Genomic DNA, 24282 nt, shown 5'->3' on the forward strand with positions numbered 1-24282 from the left:
TACTCCACAGGATGAGTGGGAAACTACTCAACCAATGCTGCCTCCATTCCAGAACCAAGATCAACCCAACCTCTGTCATTAAACTGCAGTATGTTGACAATGTGCATGCGCTTACTCAGAAGCCGAGCTCCAAACTATTGCCAACGCATTCACGGAAGCATGTAAAAGCATGGACCTTAGTCTGAACATCCGGAAGACAAATGTTCTCTACCAGCCTGCTCCCACGGCATAATACTGCCCCTCGACTGTCAAGATTTTTTTTTAAGAAAATATTTTATTGAGGCATTTATAATTTTAACATTTTAAACAACAGAGAGCCAACACACGCAAAAACCCCACAATAACACACCCGACTCCCCCCCCAGCCCTAAACCCTAACTAACCATGCATTCGATTCCCTGCCCTTATTCGTCACTTTGTTGCCCTCCCCCTCCCCCACCGCTTACGGTCAGTTTTCCTTGAAGAAGTGGATGAACAGCTGCCACCTCCGAGCGAACCCCTGTGCTGAACCCCTTAAGGCGAACTTAATTTTCTCTAGCCTAAGAAACCCTGCCATGTCACTGACCCAAACCCCCGACTTTGGAGGCTCCAAGTCCCTCCATCCCAACAATATCCGTCTCCGGACCACCAGGGGGGCAAAGGCCAAAATTTGGCCTCTCTCCTCCCCTGGGCTCACAGGTCTTCCGACACTCCAAATATTTCCATCTCTGGGCTCGGAGTCACCCTCCCATCCAGGACCTCTGACATGACATCTGAAAATCCCTGCCAGAATCCCCTCAGCCTCAGACATGCCCAGATCATGTGTACGTGGTTCGCAGGACTCCTCCCACACTGACCACACCTGTCCTCCACCTCCTCAAAAAACTTACTCATCCTTATCACAGGCATATGAGTCCTGTGGACCACCTTGAACTGGATCAGGCTAAGCGTGTCAGACAACAAGGATGCATTATCTCTCCGCAGCGCATTCTCCCATAATGCAACTTCCAACTCACCTCCCACTTCCTCTTCACCTCCCCGATTGGGACCCCTTCCCACTCCATCAGTTCCTTGTATATTTCCGAAACCCTCCCCTCCCCAATCCATTTTAGACAACACCTTATCCTGTAGTCCCCTTAGTGGGAGGCGAGGAGAGCTCGGGACCTACCTCCGGACAAAATCCCGTACTTGCAGGTAAGTGGGAACCCATTCTCACCCGGTAACTCAAATTCCTCCTCTAGCTCCTCCAGGCTCGGGAAACCCTTCTCAATGAAGATGTCCCCAAATCTCTCAATCCCTGCCCCCTGCCACCTCCTGAAGCCCCCGTCCTGCTCCCCCGGAGCGAACCGGTGGTTATCACAGATCGGTGACCACACTGATGCTCCCTCTTGTCTCATATGCTGCCTCCATTGCCCCCACACTCTTGGGGCTGCCACTACCACTGGGTTTGTGGAGTACTGAGCCGGTGAGAACGGCAGAGGTGCCGTTAACAGAGCCTTCAAACTTGTGCTCTTGCAAGATGCCGTCTCCACTCGCTCCCACACCGACCCCTCCCCCACTACCCATTTCCTAACCATCGATATATTAGCCGCCCAGTAGTAATTAATAAAGTTCGGAAGGGCTAAGCCCCCCTCCCCGCGCCCCCACTCAAGAAGGACCGGGGATTTCCCAGCCCATATAAAACCCGAAATCGCTGCATTCATCTTCCTAAAAAATGCCTTGGGGATGAAGATTGGAAGACACTGAAACACGAACAGCAATCTCGGGAGGACTGTCATTTTCACAGTCTGTACCCTCCCCGCCAGTGACAGTGGGAGGCCACTGGACAATGTTGATCACTTCTCATAGTTTGGGTACTCTTCTCAGCAAGGACGGTATCGACGTTGAAACTCAACCTGACCGCCAGTGTGCAGGACAGCCTTCGGCCATCTGAGGAAAAGAGTGTCTATCGAATGAGGCGTTACAGTTAGGCCCCATCTGCCCTAACATTTGCACCATTTAAAGAGGAACATAGGGGCCCCTCAGCCAAAATCACCAAAATTAATTATCTGAGCATTAGCGCATTGCTGTTCATGGTATCTTGCTGGTTGCAAATTGGCTGCCTGTTTCCTGGATTACAACAGTGACTACACTTCAGAAATAATTCTTTGGTCAAAAAAAACTTCAGGGCACCATGAGACCGTGAAAGGCACAAAATTAATGCAACTCGTTCTTTCTAAAAGCAGCCACAGAAAATCAGATCAAGATCAGGGAATCGCGGGGGTGATTCTCCGAGCCCTGCTCCGGGCCGGAGAATCGCCGCAACCGCTCCACGACGCCGGCGCGCGATTCTCCGAGGTGCGGAGAATCGGTGCCATTTGCACCGGCGCGTTTGGCGCGGTGCCGGCCACGGACCGCTGGAATCGGTGAGGCCGCCAATTCTCCTGCCCCGATGGGCCGAGCGGCCGCACCGATACGACAGAGTCCCACCGGCGCTGTTCACCCTTGGTCGCTGCCGGCGGGAACTCTGTGCGAACGGTCGGGGGGCGGCCTCTGGGGGGGCGGGGGGGGGGAGAAGGGGGGTCTCCTTCACCGGGGGGGGGCCTCCGATGGGGTCTGGCCCGTGATCGGGCACACCGATCGGCGGGCCAGCCCCCCACCCCCACCCCCCGGGCCTACTTTCTTTCACGGCCGGCCCCTAAACACCGACGCCATGTTGAGTCGGGGCCGGCGTGCTGAAGCCCCCAGCGCATGTGCAGGCTGCCGTGGCCCAACTGCGCATGCGCAGGATGGCGCGGCGCCCATTTGGTGCCGCGAAAGGAGGCTGGAGCGGCGTGAACCGCTCCAGCGCCGTGCTGGCGTTCACGACGGCGCGAACACTTGGGCTCCATATTAGAGAATCGCCCCCCACATGTTAAGAATTCAAATACGTGGGACCTGTTCATCGACGGGACGTTTGCGAGCCTAGGGGCACTGAGGAGAAGTTCGAGTTACCCCGGGAAATGCCTTTGGATATATGTAGGTGAGGGCTTTTGTGAGGCGACAGGTGAGGGAATTCCCGTTGCTCCCGGCACAAGTAGGGTTAATTCCTCCTCCTCGTGTGCCAGGCTCAGCCTGATACAATTTAAGGTGGTTCACAGAGCTCACCTGACGGGGGGGGAGGTTGAGTAGGTTCTTTGGGGTGGAGGACAGATGTGGAAGGTGCTCAGGGAGCCCGGCAAACCATGTCCATATGTTTTGGTCATGCCCGGCACTGGAGGGGTTCTGGAGAGGAGTGGCGGGAGCAATATCTCAGGTGGTGAAAGTCTGGGTCAAGCTAAGCTGGGGGCTAGCAATATTTGGAGTAGTGGACGAACCGGGAGTGCAGGAGGCGAAAGAGGACGGCATTCTGGCCTTTGCGTCCCTAGTAGCCCGGCGAAGTATCTTGCTAATGTGGAAGGAGCCCCCCAGCCTGGAGGCCTGGATAAATGATATGGCTGGGTTCATAAAGTTGGTGAGGATTAAGTTCACCTTGAGAGGGTCTGCGCAGGGGTTCTATAGGCGGTGGCAACCGTTCCTAGACTATCTCGCGGAGCGTTAGAGGAAGGTCGGTCAGCAGCAGCAACCTTGGGGGGGGGGGGTGTGGGGACGTCCTGGGAGGGGGGGGGAGAGGGGGGGAGAAGGGGGGACTGCCTGGGAGGGTGAGCAAGAGATAACATGAAGGGTTGGGGAAACTGGCACGTACGGGTGAGGGCCAGTGTACAAAGCTGTGTAAATATATCATTTTGCCATGTATATATCTTGCTCTGCGCGATTTCTCTTTTTTTTTGTTACGGGGGGGGGGGGTTATTGTTTGTAAGGGAGAAAAATTGTGTTAAAAAACTTTAATAAACATATTTTAAAAAAAAGAATTCAAATACGTGAACCCATACCTGACTACTGCTTCTGGTGACATGCTGAAACTTCTTTGTATTGAGCCACCTTTCAAATTCTGTGCATCTTTACTCTGCTAGGTGCAAAGTTGGAAAGAAAAATAGCAGCTGGATAGAAAAAGAAATCCTAAATAATTCACAGGAACTGATGAGCAGGGAATAAGAAAAGACCACACTGAGAGTGTACCAAATCAGAGGTGACAGCAAGGATCATCTGAGTGAAAATATGGTAAATAAATTCCATGATACGTCGTGTCTCCCACACATGCAGCATGAACACCGAGTGCCTCTTACAAAATCATGGATTGTCAGTCACTGAACTCAGATGCACCTCCCACAGGGCACGCCTGAGGCTGCATCATGCCATTACAACCCGCCTGGCCTATCTGGCTTAGTTACCCAAAGCTCATTCCCTCTGTTTGCAGATGCTTGCCTTTGACTGCAAATTCTGGCACACGCCTGCTCGGTTCATCTGCCAATGTTGCTCTTTCAGGAATCCTGGCTTTACACTTCGTGGCAAGTGCAATCAAGCGAGGAGAGAAAGGGAGGCCAGCTGCCCTGAGCAAGAAAGGACTTGGAGCATTCTTTATTCTGAAGACAAGTCCTAATTTTGCGAGAGAAACAAAAATGGGTTTGAGCTAGCCTCTGGAGAGCACTAGTTTGTGTGACGCGAGTGCCTCTCAAATTGAGTGAACGGCTGGCGCTTGGAAAAGTTGCCAAGAGAACCTGGTCTGTGGCACACTTGGCTGAGTGGAAAAAAAAGTAGCAGGTCTCCATTAAAGACAAAGTTGTAGTGGTGTTAGAAAACTGAATTCATTTTCCACATTGGAACAGCGGAGGCATCTGGTCAACAATCTCCTCTTTGCTATTGAAAGTAGGAGGTACAACTACAGAATGTAGCCAATTTTACGACTATCCTTTTTATGGCTAGAGGTCATGGTCTGTAAATTCACAGGTACAAGTTGTACTAAGAGTGGTCAGCAGCCAAATTCATACAGTAACCCTTTCTCCTACCTGTTTGCAAATTAAGAGGTTTCTTGGTATCAAAAGCAAGGTGAAAATGAGTTTGCTCCTCATTTGGAAACATTTTTTCTAGGCCCAATCAACTGTGGCCCAAACCTAATAACCACACCCCCTGGGAGGTAATGTTTCAAGCATTGAATTCTGTCATCCTATTAATTTAGGAACCATAACTTTTAAACAACAAGAATCTTAAATGATATTGATCTTTCCAACACTTGATTATGCTCCTCGGATGATAATCTGGGTCTTTTTTTAAGGTACAAAAACATAACAGTAACTCTCCAGGTGTCTCCCAGATAATAGGTGGATCTCCTGGACACTTTCGATATAGGCCGGCACGGTTGCACAGTGGTTAGCAACAGCTTCACAGCTGCAGGTCCCAGATTCGATTCCCGGGGGTCACTGACTGTGCGGAGGCTGCAGATTCTCCCTGTGTCTGCGCGGATTTCCTCTCACAAGTCCTGAAAGATGTGCTGTTAGGTCATTTGGACATTCTGAATTCTCCCTCTGCGTACCCGAACAGGTGCCAGAATGTGGTGACTAGGGGCTTTTGACAGTAACTTCATTGCAGTGTTAATGTAAACCATCTTGTGACAATTATGATTATTATTATCATTACAAACCCAGGAGAAAAGTAGAACATCTCAACTACTGCGACCCAACAGCCAGTGATCATAGAATCATAGAAGCTCATGGTTCATAGAAACCCTACAGTGCAGGAGACCATTCAACCCACCCACTGAAAGAGACCCTACCCAGGCCTACTTCCCCATCGTGACTCTGTAACTTCATGACCCCACCTAACACTTTGGACACTAAGGGACAATTTAGCATGGCCAAATCCACGTAACATGCACATCTTTGGATTGGGGGAAGAAACCGGGGTGCCCGGAGGAAACCGCGCAGACCCAGGAAGAATGTGCAAACTCCAAACAGACAGTCACTCAGGTAAGGATCGAACCTGGGTCGCTGGTGCTGCGAGGCACCAGTACTAACGACTGTGCAACCGTGATGTGTGGCCCTTTAAATTTTCCATCTCGTAATTTTAACCGTCAACAATTTCTTGTCGAAATTTGAAGATGTATGGACTCGTTCATTAGATGGTTGATGCTGTGAGTCACAAGCGTTTAGTAATTACAGATTAAATTTAAATAGATGTGAGGAACGTTAACATTTCCCATCAACTCCCAGGAACCACCTCCTGCTCAATCATTGCTTGACAGGATCCACCTCATGCGGGCTTAAATACTATTGGAGGAAAGGAGAGGGCTGATTAAACAAATTTCTCGCATTAGGGATAACTGCCACCTTTCCCTCCCCTTTACGTGTTCCATCTCTGCCTTTTTCCTTTCTCCAATTTCTTTCCTCTTTATCCCTTTGGATAAAGGCCATCTACTGATGCCAAGTACAGGGCGTTTGACTCTCACAGCTACCTTGATTATACCCATTCCAACATTGCTTCCTGTAAGTAGTCCATCCCCATCTTTTAGTTTCTCCATTTCTGTCACATCTTCTCAGATGATATCACTTTCCATATCAGAGCGTCTGAAATATCCTTCTTTTCTTTAATCAGGTCAGTCCAATTTCTCACTTCCCTTCTCTCCCTCCCCAGAAGATGATAAGATCCCCTTTGTCTTCCATCCTACGAGGCCTCTGTATTTGATGGATTATCCTCCGTCATTGTCACCCGTGGCGCCTTATTATGTAAGTGCAGGTGATACAATACCTGTTTAGCTTCACCTTCTCATTTGTCACCACATATAGCCCCAAACATTTCTACCAGAGGAAACAATAATTTATTCATATTTCTTCCAATCCAGTGAACGGTATTTGCTGCTCACAATACAGGAAGCCAAATATAGGTTGGTTGTTTTGCTGAAGATCTCTGTTCTGTCGCAAGAATGACTTTGAGCTTCTGCTCATTTTGTAACCTCATTCCTCTGCCCCACCCTCTGTTGTTGGCCGCCTACATTGATCTGATGAACATAATAATATCAAGGCTTCTTCGTGATTCAAGATGATCATGACTGACATTCAGCTTCAACTCCACTTTTCTGCGTGCTCCCATACTCCTTGACCTCCTGAGTCCAAAAGCTCATTGCAGCCTTGAGGAAGAGTGTCTCATCTTTCTAGTGGGCGCTTAATATCATCCTGGCTTCAACAATGGCACTAACAACTTCATTGAGTCTCAGTTTTTTCATTTTCCCTCAGAGAGCTGGTGGAGGATAGGGTCGGTGCAGATGATTTACGACGAATGGAAAAGGTGTGAGCTTGTCCTGAGGATTTTCCTTTGAGAACTAGATTTACTGGATTTCCCATCTTCTTCGCTATTCCGTTGCAAGCTTTCATAAATCCTCTTGACACTTATTTTGTTACTCTGATTTTCATAATGATCAACTTTTTGCTTCACATCATCTTCAATCCCCTAAATATCCCCTACTGCACCTAATCACATGGACAATTCCTTTCTCTTTAGTTAAAAATGAGAACATGCTGGAAACACTGAGACATGGAGGGAGAAGCAGTGTTGAGAGCTACTGAGGCTGATGAATCAGCATCAGAACTGGACCTGATGAATCAGCATCAGAACTGGACCTGATGAATCAGAACTAATGGAAGGTCGCCAACCTGATTGATTGACTCTTGTCCTCCTTCCACAGGTGTTGCCTGAGAGCTTCCACCATTTTCTATCCTTGTTTTGGGTCTAATCTCAAGGAATATATCTGGGAGATGTAGTTGTTGAAAAAAAAAACCTACAGCTCACAGATTAAAAACAGAAAATGCTGGAATAGCTGGGCAGGTCTGTCAGCATTTGTGGAGAGAGAAAGAGTTAACATTTGGAGTCGGCGTGACACCTCTTCAGTGAGCTGAGTCCCTGCACAACAATCTGGGAGGAATGAAAAACAACATATAATCAATTTAATGACGACCAAACAGTGGCCTGTGTTGGGATAATGGATAGGAAAGGGGGGGGGGGGGTGATTCTTGAGGAGGAAGTGGAACAGAATTGAGAGAATTTTTGTTTCTGGTCTTCTTCTTCTTCTTCATTTAGTGTCATGCCGCCTAAGCAGTCCCAGATTTCTGTTGATCAAATGAAAAACAAAAGTTTGGGATTCTTTATAAAGTATCAGCAAAGTTGGTGGTGGGGGTGGGGAAGAGGCGGATGCGCATGCGCGGGCAGGCCTGGGCTGACTCACCGGCTCCGCCATTTGCAGCTTCGGGCGCGGAGAGGAAGCGGCTCCCGACATGGAGGACGATTCGTACCCGCGCACCCTGTGAGTCAAGCCGAACACCAGCGACGAAAATCATTCAAACGCACACCTTTCCTTTCCCCTCCCGTCTGTTTGTAACAAGAAAGGAAAAAAAAACGGGGAGGGTTAATATATATATTTTTTTGAGGCGTGATGAGGGCTGGGAGGAGGCGTCGGGTTTACCTTTCCTCCCGAAGGCCTGACGCCCGGAGTGGGCTTCGTGTCTGGAGTCTGGGCCCCAGGCCCCTGAGGGAGAGGGGTGGAAAGGAGAGCGCGGGGGGGGGGGGGGTGGAGAGGGAGAAAGAGGTGCCGTGAGGCCGCCAGCGCCGGCCGCGAGCCTCGCACCCGGGACAGAGGGAGAGGAATCCATTTTGTGTCGATAACGAGCGGCCTCGTCGTCGAGCAAATTCGTCCCGGCAGCTGGCGCCCGCTATCGCCGCCGGGCCCCGGTCTCGTCTCCTGCGAGATGCGGGGGGGGGGGGGGGGAGAGGAAATAAACTTAATCCAGCAATAAAAAACGACGCCGCACTTTTTATGACGGGCGGGAGCGGAATTCCAAGAGATTGCTCTTGACGGCATTATTTTTTTTTTCTTGTAGTTTTCGCTTTGGTCTTTTTTGGGGGGGGGGGGGGGGGTGGTGTTGTTTCGAAACATGGACCTCACCCATCCGTCCAGCTTGGTCAACAAGTGGCCGCGGGGGTGGGGGGATATTTATGCCAGCTATTCCCGTCTATTGTGAACATGGTCTGTTCCAAAATTGTTGGTTAGCTTTGCAGATTTATTGGCAAATTTAACCTCGTTATCTACAGCATTGTGTTAAAGATCAGGGAAGATTGCCATGTTGATCCTGAGTTATGACTGAAGATGAATAATGGTTTTAGCACATGAGTCTTGCGATTTTTGTGCTGCAAGAAACTTGTGTATATATGTGCTTTGGTACCTGTATAAAACTTTGGAAGTTGTTTAGTTTTGGTCATGATTTAAGTTAATGTATTTGGACCTAGTGTTTTTATTTAAGCCATCATTTAATAAAACTTGCCAGCCAGAAAATGCTTCATTTTAAAAAAAATATTGAATGCCAGGTACCTCACTTCCTAATATTCAGTTTGTTTTTGTGAGCATGCATGTGTTTTATGGCGCACATATCTTTTATTGGTCCTGCCTTTTGAAAATGTCATCATGGTTTGTTAGTTTTAGATCCCCCCCCCCCCCCCCCCCCCCCGAATGTACCCAACCTTTCTCTCCCAAGTTAAGTAACTCCAGGAAAACTCTCAATTATTGGAAGATTGAAGGGAGATGGTCAGAATCCCATCAGTGTTTAATGTTCTACCACTTGTTAGAGGAAAAAGTAAACCAAATGAAATGGACTGAAATGCCTGCATCACATAATCTTTTTAATGGAATGATCACAAAATGCCTAATCAATTATTACCAGTTAAATCACTTTTCAAGCTACAGAAATAATCTGGAATGAAAATTTGCTAATAATAGTAACTGACATTGAAATGTCTACTTGTTTTTCAGCTACGTAGGCAACCTCTCCAGAGATGTGACAGAAGCCCTTATACTTCAACTTTTTAGTCAGATTGGCCCATGCAAAAGTTGTAAAATGATTACCGAGGTAAGAACACATGATTACACTCTCAAGAATAATATAAACTCACTATGTCAATGATTATTCTGAATACTGTTGTACTGTAAAAGCTTGTTTCATACCTGTAATTGTTACAAATGGGACCAATTTCAACACTAACCTTTTGTGCAAAATGAGATGATTCACTGTTAATCTACTATCATCCTTTTGAATGACTTCAAGAAGAATACTGGTTCTTGGAAAAAGTCACAAGTATGACAGTTGACTTGAGTTTATGCACCACTAGAAGTACAAGCTACTATGTACTTTGTGCATTGTTTTGGGAGGAGTAGAACTTTAAGTTCAAGTTTCAAATCCCAGTGCATAATTTAAAATAGGGATGTTTTGTAATGGAAATGTTGTAAGTGCCCTCAGTGGGGGAAGAAAGGCTTGGGGGGGGCGGGGAGCTGAATGAAATGCAGTAATTTCTGGGGTGAATATAAGAAATAGTAATCTTTGGGGGCCATGTAACAAATTCCAATTTTTTTTTTTTTTTTTGGGAGGACTGCATACAGCTTGCAGATCAGAGGCTCTGCTACTCTGACATAACTGGTAGAAAACTTGGTCACAGCAGCCAAGGGACAGCTTTTCTCCCGCCACTCCCTCAGCATACGTGACTTTTGCTAATTTGGCTGTTCACTGGAGCAGCACAGTTGAGGTCAACACCTTGACAGCGTGGCAGCTTACATGTTTCCAATTCCTTTGGTGCCCTAATCATCACCATCATTGCACTTTCCACAATGCTATCATCTGTTAAATTAGATTCTACCGTACAACAGTCGGTGTTCACATTTGTGTGCTTTGTCTGCTTATGGATAATTAATTATTACTTTGTTGGTCCAGAAATATATTGGTTTTTCACGACTAAATGACTGACCAGGTTGTTAACCAATGTGTTAATAAAATATTCCATTGATTCATATAGTATATTGCCTAGCAGATCAGTTTGAAAGGGAATGGTTGAAAATTTGGGTGGAGCCCTTATCAGTAATTTTTTGGTATCTTAAATATATAATTTTCTGAATGGGCTTGCAGAAGAACACAGATCAGTACTGTGCATTTGATGTTGGGCTATTTTACCCTGTGGAATTATTAATTGTCAGGTTTGAATCCTCAATCTGAAGCATTTCGCAATTCATTTGCTTTTTTTGGATGACTGTCCTAAACCATTTTAAACGGTACTTAAATTTGTATAGCTAAAAGTTAAGCATGGACTGGGCTGTTGCAGCCTAGCATCTTAAACCTTGGAATGAGATGATTGTATTTGACAGAGAATGTATCCTAACAGAGTTCAACAGATGGAAATTTGGTGCAGATGGGGAAGGAAGTGCTTCTTTTTGCCTTCCTGAAAGAATAAGGGAATAAGTATTTTGACAGATATAAATGAATAAAGATGGGGCAGAGCAGGTTGTGTCTGGATGGCATATTGTAGGAGTTTGTGGACTGCAGGACTATCCTAAGTGAACACCTCTACAGTCATGTTTCTGTCTTGAAACCTGTCACTCACATTGAGCTGAAGTGTGAGTTGGTGACACGCATAGGGAGTGGGTGCAGTATGTGCACAGTTTGCTCCAGTCTTTGAGCAGTGCAGGATCAGAATTGGGTTAGTATGACCAACAGTTTGCAGAATGAGGAATCCCAGTAGGATGGGGAAGGAGAATCAGCATAAGCTGGTTCTAATTAAAAGGTGTAATGTGCTTACTACCTGTAAGAATAAGAAGAACGACTGTTGGAAGGACAGTCAGAATGCAGCCCATGGCACATGGGAATAGGTTGTCCAAAAGGGGTAACCTGGAGAAGTGTAATGTGGTAGCTGTAATTGGCAGGCAGTTGGCATCCTTTGGAAGCAGTGTCAGGAGTCTCCTTTGAAATGATGCCTACATTGGGGATAGACTGAGGACATTTTGAACTGGCTTGAAAGGATATTGGAGGCAAAGGAACCAGCTGGGTATTATGCTGGGTTCAGACAAACCATTTAGGGAAGTAGTTTTAAACACTACCAGGAACTAGGTTATCATAGAATTTACAGTGCAGGAGGTTGCCATTTGGCCCATTGAGTCTGCACCGGCCCTTAGGAAAGAGCACCTCACTTAAGGCCATGCCTCTACCCTATCCCCATAATTCAGCAACCCCACCTAACCTTTTTTGGACACTTAAGGGTAATTTATCATCGCCCATCCACCTAACCTGCACATCTTTGGACTGTGGGAGGAAACCGGAGCACCCGGAGGAAATCCATGCACACACTGGGAGAACGTGCAGACTCCGCACAGACAGTGACTTAAGCCGGGAATCTAACCTGGCATCCTGGAGCTGTGATGCAATTGTGCTAACCACCGTGCGACAGTGCTGCTTGGATTATAAATGGATTATTACCTGAGCCAACACAAAGGGTATTAAGAAACAAATGAGTGAGGTGTCCTGACAGTAGGATTGGTGTGGGAAAGAGGGTTTTCATTTTGACGGATGCTGAGAAAGAATGGAACTACCATTTGGATGGATTCCACCTGAATTGGGCTGGGACCAAGGTCCGAACAAACCAAGAGGATGACCATAAGGACCGTCAACAAGTAAATGGCTGGGTGGTGGGAGAAAAGCTAATTTGGAAAAGGTAGTGTTGATTTTTCTTCAAAAACAAAAGAATAGAGGAACAGTAAAAAAATGATGCTTCAGACAATACAGGTAAGAAACTATAAGATGTAAAATGATTGCATCAGGAAAGAGAAGGAAAGGTGGTTAAAATAATAGAACCGATCAGGTTACGATGTGTGGCCCCAATAAAATTCCCTGTCTTTTTTTTGTGTAAAGAACAAATCAAGTGAAATGAAGCTGTAAATTCAACTGGGAAGTTAATTCAGATGGTTATTACTGTCAAGCTGCAAGATGTTCATGATTGGGAACTAAACATGCCAATTTTAAGTTCTATAGAAAAGATTGTGATAATGATAGAGGGATCAATGTAGCCTCGATCATTGAATACTAAATCATTTAATTGAGAGGGAATTAGATGGTGGTGGTTTTATGGGGAGAATTAAGAAATAGAAAAGATTTAAAATTTAGGAGGAGTTGTATATGGGCTCCTTGTAGCAGCTGTGCCATAGCACATGCTTTAATACAAATAAGCATGTAGTGAAGGCGGATATTTTAATAGGAGCCTCAATTGCATCTTGATTGGGGCAAGTACACTAGCACGTGTCAGAAAGTACTGAATTTTTTTCATAGTAATTTAGAGTACCCAATTATTTTTTTTCCAATTAAGGGGCAGTTTAGTGTGGCCAATCCACCTAACCTTGGGTTGTGGGGGTGAAACAAACTCCGAGACAGGGAGAATGTGCAAACTCCACATGGGCAGTGACCCAGGGCTGGGATCGAACCCAGGTCCTCAGTGCCGTGGGCAGCAGTGCTAAACACTGCCACCATGCCACCCCGAGTACTGAATTTCTTGTGTATGAGATGTGTTGCTGCAGCAATATATTCCAGAAATAAAAAGAAAGAATGTCATTCAGTAATCTGTAATGAGCCAGATTCAGCTAACATTCGAATGGTGGTGGTGGTTTGGATTGTAACAATGCTGATTGATCATCCTTCTCCATCTCCTGTCAGGCACCCATTCCTTTTCCAATCGTGCTGTTTTAAGTCTTGCTACTGTACCTTTCTACCTGGCCTCATTTCTCTTTCTTCCCAGAAGTCCTATTTCCATCACTTGCCTTGCCACATCTCCTCGCCCTGACCATACAATTTCAATCTCAGCTCGGCTGATTACTTCACTGCTTCCCCAATCCTCACAGTTCCTGACCTTGTCCTTTCATGTCATTTTGTGCATCCATCTCCACATCCAGATCTCATTGGTATCCAGTATCTGCTGCCCAGTTTTCTGTGCTGAGAACACGGCTGGCCTCACTGTCGATGTTTCCTTTCTGTTTCAGCAATATTTTTCAATCCGCATACTCAACTGCACTTCTTCTAATGACTCTATCCAGAGGTCACCCATTGCTTAATTTCTATTTCCATACTTCATCTTCTGCCACCACTGACCCCAGGTCTTCCCCCATAATCTTTACAACCTTAATTTTGATCATCTCCGCTGTGCACAACCCCTGTCATCCAGTGTTATTCTCCAGATACTCAGTCGTGTTCTCATCGCCCCCACCATATAGCTAAATGTCATCTGCACACATTAAAAAAAACATTTTATCGAGTATCCAAATATTTTCTTTACCAATAAGAGGCAATTTAGTGTGGCCAATCCACCTACCTTGAACATCTTTGGGTTGTGGGGATGAAACCCACGCAGACACGGGGAGAATGTGCAAAGTCCTCACGGGCAGTGACCCAGGGCCGGGATTGAACCCGGGTCCTCCGTGCGATGAGGCAGCAGTGCTAAACACTTTGCCACCATGCTGCCCGGTCATTTGCAAACATCACTGACCATGACTCTTCCTGTCTCACTTACTAACATGTTAACAGTGTGAATGTTGATCTGATCATCATCTGATTTGGTTCCATGTAGTGTTTGAAAGGGGAAGTGCAATTTACCAGGAAATAATGATTCCAGATTTAGGTACGGCTAATTCGAATGTGATGCACATAACTAATCAGTAAAATTGACAAATCTGTTGATGGATAAATGTTGTCAATCAATGGAAGGCACTTAAAAATAATTTAATATGGAGTTAGTTTACACCCTGAAAGCAAAAGGGTTCTTGTCCAAACCCGAACCATGGATGTCTAAAGAGATAAGAGACACCATAAACTGAAAGCATGTCAACAGATCCTGGCAAATAGGAAGGATGGAAGAAACAGCATAAGCTACATAGAGCATTAAAAAAAATGTCTAAGTCATCAACATATTATAAAAGCAAGGAAATGGTAGATATGCTGACTAATTACCCAGCGTCAATATTTACAGTGGAGGAAGAGCTTTGCATGCTGTATACCTCAGAAATGTAATTGAATCAAGGACCCCTGAAAATTAATACAAGCAAAGTAACTAGCAGTGAAAATAAAGGTGTTCAAGAGTAACACATTCCCAGAACCAGATGGTTACCATACCAAGGTTCTGAAAGAAGTCAATGAGAACATTGCAGATATTCAGAAACTGTTCCTTTTAAATGAAGTTGCGCTCATCATTCTGCCGTTTAAGAAAAGGAGAGCGTGAAACCAGGTAATTGTAGATGAGCTAGCAGAACACCTGTTGTCAAGAAATGAATCTACAAATTAAGAACTGTGACTGAACACCTTAAATATTAAACTAATCTGAAAGATCTAGCATGGATTCATGCGGTGCCATGCCTGATGAAGATGGAATTTCTTTGGAGAGGTGACCGATGTCTGTCGTAGGTGGGAATGCCTGGCTATTTGCCAGTATCTCCTGAAGGTATTTGATGCAAAATCCCCCGAAAGAGACTGAACTAATGCTAACGCTCATGGAATTAAAGGCAGATTGTTGACCTGGTTGGGAAACTGGCAGGAAACAGAGTTTGGATGAAAACAGTACTCTAATGGTAGGATGTGATGTGTCTCAAGGCTGTGTTGGGGGCCCCATTATTCAGATTAATGATCTAAATGATGAGATTGAAAGTTCCAACCAAATTTGCTGATGAGACAAAGATTAATGTAATTGTAGGTAATGTAAATACAAGTATGACATTACTAAAAGATGTTAATTTAAAAAGTGGTCACAATGATGGCAAATGGATTGCCATGCAGCTAAATACAAGGTTGTTCCCCTCCGACTTTGAGGGTAGAATAGCGTACTTTCTAAATTGTAGAGGTCCAAAGAGACTTGGGAATCTACGTATCTAGATCATTAAAATGTCACTGGTACAGAAAATAATAGAGGCTAATCATGCCCTAGAAGAAACAAATGCAAGGATAGGAGTTACGTTTCAGCTGTAGAAAGCTCCAGTTAGATGATACCTGGATTTTTGAGCGTCACATCTTTAGAAAAATATATTGGTGTTAGAGTGAATGCAGCTAAAGTTTGCCAGAATGGGCCTGGATTCCAAGGAATAAATTCCTAAGTGGAATAGAGGCTAGATTAGAAAGGAGTCTTCAACTGAGGTGCCATAGCACAGGAGGTATAGTCTAAATTAGCGGCAGACATTTCAGAATGAAGTTGGGAAACATGCTATGAAATGGTGGTAGCAGTTTAGAACTCTTTTTTTTTTGCAAATGGTAATTGCTAGATCAATTTTAAATCTGAATTTGGTAGAACCGCTCCAGCCTGCTTCGCCATTCAGTGCCAGCATAGCTGATCTCATCTTTTTTCAACGTCTTTTTATTGGCATTTTCAAAATTATGTCCATTGCCTTGCTGTTCATTTATTGTACAGTACAAAAAGGCTTCTTCTTAGGTTTCTCTATTTACAGTGTGTTGTCGTCTGGCTCAGCATAAAAACACCCCCCCCCCCCCCCCCCCCCCAAACAAGCGCTCCATTAAAAAAAAAAAAAAAATGTTTTAAAATACAGTTTTGTCCAAGTTATGGATACAGGTATATACCTTGCAAAACACATAGGCTCTTGGAAATATACCTGGACTGGGGGTCTTTCCTCTCCTCTCTCTCTTCTATTCTTTCCTTTTTACCGATCATCTATAACTGGGCCATTGCTCGTTTCCCCTTCCCGTTTTTCTTTGCGTTCAAGCTAATCTCATCTTGATGTCGACTCCACTTGCCTGCCCTCTCCCATTAACTCTTTAATCCGTGAGTATTTACTCCATGTCCCAGCATCCACAGCACTGGGTGGGGGTAGCAAAATCCAGATTCACAACTGAGAGAGAATTAATTTTTCTTTGTTTGTTTAAATCTGCTATCCGTATTCGAAAACTATGACTTCTAGATTGCCCGACAAGAGGAACCATACACTCCACCTTTAGTTTATCAATCCTCGCCTTGTATTGCTCAATTCGATCTCCTTTCATTTTAAACTCCAGCGACTAGCCCTAAACTGCTCAATCTCTCTTCATAAAGCAAACTCCTCATCTCGGAATCAATTTAGTGAACCTCCTCTGAACTGCCTCCAATCCAACTACATCCCTCCTCAAGGGGGGGTGGCGGGGGACCAAAGCTAGACCTACTCTAGGTGTGGTCTCACCAATGCCTTGCACAGTTGCAGCAACACTTCCCTACCTTTTATCTTCTATTCATTCAGCAACGAATGCCAAAATTCCATTTGCCTCCCTTATTACCTCCTGTACCTGCATACTAGTTTTCTCTGATTCATGCACGAGGACACCCAGATCTCTCTGCACTGAAGCACTCTGAAATTTCTCTACATTGTACTGAGTTGCTTTCTATTTTTCTCACAGTTATCCACATTAAGCACCATCTGACAAATTTTGACCCACTCACTTGATCTATCCATATTCATTTGTAAATGTTTTTATTTCTTTATTGCAACTTATCCCACCTATTTCAGTGTCATCTGCAAATGTAGCCATAGTACCTTCTATCCCGGCAATATATATATATATATATATATATATATATATTGTAAATGGTTGGGGCCCCAGGACCAAACTCTGTAGCACCCTACTAGTTGCATCTTGCCAAACCTATTTGACAAAACCTATTTATCCCGACTCTGCTTTCTGTTGGTTAAATGAGTCCTCTATCCAAGCTAGTAAATTATCCCATACACCATGTGATCTTACCTCGAGTATTAAACTTTTGTGTGGCACCTTATCAAATACATTGTGGAAGTCCAGATATCTACAGGATCTCCAATATCCACTTAGCTTGTTACATCTTTGAAGAACTTCAGCAAATTAGTCAAACACTATTTACCCTTCATAAAAACCATGCTGACTGATAGATTGTGTTTTGGCTTTCCAAATGTCCTGTTATTCCTTCCTTAATAATGGAGTCTTAACAATTTCCCAATGGCACGTTAAATTAACTGTTCTACAGTTTCCTCTTTTCTGCCTCCCTCCACTTTTGAATAAGGGCAGATATTGGCATTTTCCCAAACCACTGGAACCTTTCCCGCATCTGGGGAATTTTGGTATATTGTAACCAATGGATCCCTTTCCTTTGCTACCACTTCCTTTAAGAGCCTAAGCTGTAGACCACCAGGCCCTGGGGGCTTGCCTGCCTTGAATCCCAATAGTTTGCTTCGTACTTTTTCTCTGTTGATTATGATTGCTGTAAGATGCTCCCTTTCTATTACCTCTGCGTTACCTGTTCTTATTGGCATGGTACTGGTGTCCTCCATTGTGAAAACTAGGCAGAGTATTGATTTATCTCTGCCATTTGTGTTCTTCACGATTAATTCCCCAGACTGATTCTCTAAGGGGCGAACATTCACTTTAGCAGCTCGCTTGCCTTTTACACAAGTTTTTGCAATCCTTTTTTATAATTTGCACTAGTTTTCTTAATTTACCTTTGCTCTTTTTATTTTTCAATAACCCTTTGTTGATCTTTCCCAATCTTCCAACCTGCCACTGACCTTTGCAATGTGATATGCTGTAATTTTTGTCTTTGGTATCTTTAATTTCCATGCTTGGCTTTGGGTATTTTTTCTCCCTCTTACAATCTTTCTCCCTCTCTGGAATATATTTTAGTTGGCTGGAATTGAATATCTCCGTAAAAATCTGCCACTGTTCATCAACTGTCTTCCTGCCCATTCCACTGGAGCCAAAGCTGTGGTCATGTGTTTGTCAATATCTTTTGTTTAACTCCTGAATGCTAGTGTGGGATTCCAGTTTCTCACAGTCTGAATTTGAAATTCTAGCATGCTATGATCACTCTTCCCTAGACAATCCTTAACTATGAGGTGATTAATCCCTCCTCATTACACAATCCCAAATCCAGAGTAGCCTGGTCCCTGGTTGGTTCCACAACATATTGCTGCACAAAACAATCTCTAATACATTTAATAAGCTCACCCATGAGGCTACCCGTTCCAATTTGATTAATTCTGTCTATATGCAGATTAAAATCACCCATGATTATTGCCATATCTTTCTTAGAAGCTCCCAGTATTTTCTGGTTTATACTGTGTCCCACTGTGTTTGCGGACCTATAGATTACTCCCACCAGGAACTTCTTTCTCTTGTTATTTCTTATTTCTGCCCCCATTGATTCTGTGTCTTGATCTCCAGTGACTTGTATCATTTCTCACTGTTGTTTGAAAGACAGCGTCTAACTCTTTCCCCTCCCTGATGTGTTGCAGCGTCCGAAGAGTTCCTTGAGCAACCAACCCTTGCTGCAGATGTGATCACTAGGAATCACAATGGGGTTCATCAGCTTCCACATCCTGCATGTACCCATTGCCTGGTACTGCATCACTATTTTATTTAAATTGTTTTTTAAATTTCCACTGGTCTTCAGTTTTTTATTCTATAAAATATTTCTTTCCTATTTACCTTCAAACAATTCAAATTAGTTACTTGCCAGCCAATGAACTTAGGGGTTTTCTGTGATGTCACTTCCCCCAATCTGTTTATGGTGAGCTTGTCCCTCGCAGCTCCCTTCCCCACTGTTGCAACTCGCCAGGTCTGCCCCTCTCCATGCGTTTTCTCGCTCTGAATCTGCTCTCCCTCCCCTTGTTTTAACTCGCCAGGTCTGCCCCTTTCCGTGCTGTTTCTCGCTTTTATTAATAAAACAGTAGATTTATGTTGCACCCTTTATGAAGAACACAATCACCTGAGCCATGTTGTCCAGGCAATTTTATGAGAAATAAAATTTACCAGATGAAACCTATATTAGAGTAAATGATTTGCCATAGCAAATAATTTATTACCCACATTTGCAGGGAACAGATACTTTGACCACTTGCGACACTGCAACAGCCTGCCACGAGTTGTTGTACTGGGTGTAGTGTTACGTTGTGCCAATTAATTTTCCTATCTTTAAGTTACATTAAATCTAGTACTCAAAATGGCATGGGCATCCAAAGTGCAGAGACAGTATATTGAGTTTTGGAGAGTTGCCGTTGAAGATTTTAGTTCTGCCCTGCATCTACCCAAAGTGCAGTTTCATAGAATATTCTAGACAATTTCCTGTTTGTTTTGGAGCCATTTATTAGTTTATTTTGGAGCCATTTATTAATCGTTGCATTTGGTCCCAATTTTTAAAAATAAATCTTCAATGTACAGAAGTGGGTCTCTGTTTTGCAAGGAATTTTATATAATAATTCTACTATGACTTTATGCAATAGGAAATTGTATTCTGGATGTACATCACATTTGCTGTTTTCCTTCAGAATCGAATGTAATTTCCATGCAAATTTTCAGTGTAATTTGACTTTGTCACTTATTAGATACCATGAAAATAACCTTTTAGTTTCCACAAAATGCTGTATTGCTACCCCAATGCTCAGGTGATTTTATTTTAAAACTGCATTGCTGCACCAACCATGTGGTCCATTTGTGTTGAGGTTAGAATTAAATTTGTTGCAAACTAATTTTTGTGGAGCTTGAATGTTATTCAGGCCTTTTTAAAAATGATCTAAAGTATCTATCTGTGTACTTGTACTTTCAAAATCTAAATGTGAGCTTACAAAAAGCTGGTTCAAAACCTATAAAATTATGGTTGAGTCTTCAAATTTTAAAGATGTTTACACTACTGTATTTGCTGAGTGCTTGGCTTTAACCATTGGGAGTTGATTATTTTTGAGATGTGGGTTTGTGCATGCATTTCAATTTGAGAGCATGGTGATTTCCAGTTACCAACTGAACACCAAATCAAGGGCACATTCGGTGCAATGTTGGGTAATGTATCACATTGTTCATTTTAGCCCTCTGAAGATTACGGTAACATTTTGAATTAGGATGCTACTTGTAACAATCAGTGACTTCAAAAATAGCACCTTTTTGAAGTATATATTACTTTTCATGAAGTTTGTTACATTTTTATGTAAATATCCCTTGAAGTGGACACGCTGCAAGTTTATGTCAGAGCTTGGGGTTAATCAAGTTATTTTAATGGTCATTCTAGTAGAATTGCTTCCTATTCAAGTTTGTGAACAAGTGTTATTTACATAACATTTGATGGACTCTTGAGCTACTTCACCTACGTGTTTGATATTCTATTTACCATTTACCTGTAAATCAAATTTTACTTTTTTTAAAAACAAAACAGATGCTCATGTGGCAGTAGTCATACATACCTTCCCAGATAAAAATATCTCCCTTCACTGGAGACATACTTTCAGCTCCATTCCTGATTACAGATTGCAGACGGGGAAAGATCAGTGTCACAGCAATTGCAGCAGATCTCTGCAAAAGTTAAACCCTCACAATATTTGCTATTCTTTGCCGCACAAAACATTGGCTCTGGAAGTTAGCCAACAGGTTAGCAATTTTTACTAATGATTTTAGGGTTCAACTAGTAAAAATACTGTTTTCTTAAATATACTTAAAAGCCGGGGAAGCCCTGATTTACATAGAAAATGTTCAGAAATATTAAATGTTCAGTAATTTCCTTTAAATTGTTTGTGGACAGATTGGCTATAAAAGTAAAAGGCTATAATGTAGATATGTAAGTATTTCATTTGGTTTCTTTGTACTAAGTTTTCATGAATTTTTCTTCTCAGCAAACCGCAAGCAGAAGGGTGAACTCTTCTGTTGGATTTTCTGTTTTGCAGCATTCCAGCAATGACCCGTATTGCTTTGTGGAATTCTACGAGCATAGGGATGCAGCAGCTGCATTGGCTGCAATGAATGGCCGTAAAATAATGGGTAAGGTAAGCTATCGTATCTAAAGGGTGAGTGAGGAGAACATTCAGCTGGATAAATTTAAGATGTGATACTTTGAACAGTGCCAGTGTCTGATTCCTCGGTTAGCTAGAGAAATAAAATACATTGGCTTCCTTTTGTAGGTATTTGAGGTTTGAAATAAAACTTTATTCAAATGTCTAGCAAAATTTTAACCACTGCTTTAGCCCCCTCAGAAAATTAAATGTACTCCATGTAATGTACCATTTTATGCATCAAATTTTATTCAAATAATCCAGTATATATTAATGGTTCTTGGCTGCCTGTACCAAATTTTATAATAAACTATCTGAGTAACTGAAGTGTACTTTAGACTATTTTTAAAAATAAATTCAGAGTACCCAATTATTATTTTTCCAATTGAGGGACAATTTAGGGTGGCCAATCTACCTAACCTGCACATCTTTGGGTTGTGGGGGTGAAACCCACGCAGCCACAGGGAGAATGTGCAAACTCCACACAGACAGTGATCCGGGGCCGGGATCAAACCCGGGTCCTCGGTGCTGTGGGCAGCAGTGCTAACCACTGCGCCGCCATGCTGCCCCTTTAGAGACTATTCTTAATAGAACATTGTGATGGTTGTTAGAAAGGATTTCTAGGAATAATGGTCTTAATTGTAGAGCTGTGCCCTTGAATTATTCTGAAACCCAGCTGCTGTTATTTGAATCATTTGTAATATTACTTGTTTGTCTAACCTGTGGGTCTACCACATGGTGCTTTATTTAGTTTGGGGAGCATTGTTGATACAAATGAAAGGAATCATCGTTTATCTGTATGATAAAAGCATGGAGGAAAAATTAAGTTGAACATTTGGTAATAGATGAGAAAGTTCTAATCAAAACATGGTCAACTAGTGACTCCACATACAGTACGTTCTGGGATGTATTTCGAGGGATGGAATACAGTTCAGTTTAGTTCTCCGTACTACAAAAGTGATATTGAAGCACTTGAGAAAATGTCAGAATTTAGAGGATATAACTATTAGTGATGATTTGAGCTCTTGCAAGCTGCAAAGCCTTCATAGTAATGAAAGGATTGTTAAGGATGAATGTGGAGGAACATTGTCCAAAAGGAACCATTAATAATAATATTTAATCTTTATTGTCACAAGTAGGCATACAAAGTGTACTCTTAGTTTAATTTTTAAAAATATATTTTTCAAAATTGCAATGTGCAACCACAGACTGGTTGAATTAGAGAACATTGAGAAGTGCATGGAAGGACGTGGGGGTCAGGCACAGGTGATGGGTGGTGAAGTCTTGTATGGAGTTCAAATACAGGCATAGACCCGTTAGGTTGACTGGCCTATTTCTGAAATGTAAATTCTATAAAAAATGGAGATCTCTCCGTGCACCTGCTTAGCTACAAAAATGCATAAAATGTAGATAATGTCATTTTTGTTTTGAAACACAAGAGTCTGTTTAACACATCAAGCACATGGTATTAAATGAATTTCGGCGGACCTGTGATTTAACTCTGCAAACCTGCTTTTTTTCCCTATTCCTTTTGGGTAACAAAAATCTAATAATTCCTGATTTAAAATTGATCTATCATCAATAGCCATTGATGGAACTGCATTTTAAACTTGTAGCACCTTTTGTGTGCAAAAGGGTTTCCTAATTTCACTCTTGAACGGTCTGACTTCTAATATTTAGATTTTCTCTTATCCTCGACTCACCAAACAGTAGAAATGTTTTTTTCTATCCAACCTATCATTTCCCCTTAATTTATAAGCGGTGATCAAATCACCCCTTAAATGCCAAAATTCCAGGAATGCAACACCAGTTTGTGTAATCTTGCCTCCTTACTGTAACGTTAGGAATTATCCTGGTAAACTATGCTACACTCCAAGGCCATTATATCCGTTCCAAGCTTGGCACTCATATTGCTCTTGTTAATCTAGGTGTGGTTTCACCCGGCTTTGTGTAAATCATGGAATCATAGAATTTGCAGTGCAGAAGGAGGCCATTCGGCCCATCGAGTCTGCACCGTCCATTGGAAAGAGCACCCTAACCAAGCCCCCTTCTATCCCCTTAACTCAGTAACCCCACCTAGCCTAAGGGCAATTTAGCCGGCCAGTCCACCTAACCTGCACATCTTTGGATTGCGGGAGGAAACCAGAGCACCCGGAGGAAACCCACGCAGACACTGGGAGAACGTGCAGACTCCGCTCAGACAGTGACCCCAGCCGGGAATCGAACCTGGGACCCTGGAGCTGTGAAGCAACTGTGCTGCCCTCTATGCTGCAGTGCTGCCCTATGAAGCCTGACTTCCAACCCCTGGTACTCCAGTCCTCTTAATATACAGGCCAGCATTCTATTAAGAATTCTGCACTGTTGATAATTTATTTTTTGTACCTGTACCTCCTCTCCTCCGTCTCTTTGGACCTCCACTGTTCCTAGCTTTTCAATATTTTGCAAAGTACCCTGTGGTATCCTTAAGGTCTAAAGTGGATGGCTCCTCGTTTTTCTGTATTGAAATCCATTTGCCATAGCTTTGCCCTGTCACTTACTCTTATCAAAATCTTTTGTATTAGTATGCTTCCAACTGCACTGCTTCCACTGCCACCTTTTTTCGTCATTAGCAAATTTGTATATGTGGCTTTCTATTCCACTATCCCTTGAACAAATAAGGTAACTGGTTGAATATGGTAACTGGTTGAAGTCACAACACAACCTTGTGAGACACCATTAGTCACATCATGCAAGTTAGAGTACCCACTCATCATTTCCCCCTAACAGTAAAATAATTTGCCTTCAGTTCCATGTGCTTCAACTAAAAGTTTTTT

The 24282-nt window shown here is 43.3% G+C and overlaps 1 protein-coding gene across 2 annotated transcripts in view; it reads left to right on the plus strand.

Moving 5' to 3' along the window:
- Window positions 1-8064: 8064 nt before the first annotated feature.
- Window positions 8065-24282, plus strand: part of tial1 (TIA1 cytotoxic granule-associated RNA binding protein-like 1) — a 44969-nt gene continuing 28751 nt past the window's right edge. The window contains exons 1-3 of one of the 2 annotated variants that reach the window (XM_072479352.1): window positions 8065-8167; window positions 9668-9764; window positions 21314-21463. In XM_072479352.1, coding sequence (XP_072335453.1) covers window positions 8139-8167; window positions 9668-9764; window positions 21314-21463 — 276 coding nt within the window. In that variant the 5' untranslated portion in view covers window positions 8065-8138. Of the gene's footprint in view, window positions 8168-9667; window positions 9765-20957; window positions 21072-21313; window positions 21464-24282 lie in introns of those variants that run through there. The other variant, XM_072479354.1, reaches the window with a different exon arrangement.

Source organism: Scyliorhinus torazame, chromosome 16 (genome assembly GCF_047496885.1).
Source record: "Scyliorhinus torazame isolate Kashiwa2021f chromosome 16, sScyTor2.1, whole genome shotgun sequence".
NCBI classification, from domain to species: domain Eukaryota; kingdom Metazoa; phylum Chordata; class Chondrichthyes; order Carcharhiniformes; family Scyliorhinidae; genus Scyliorhinus; species Scyliorhinus torazame.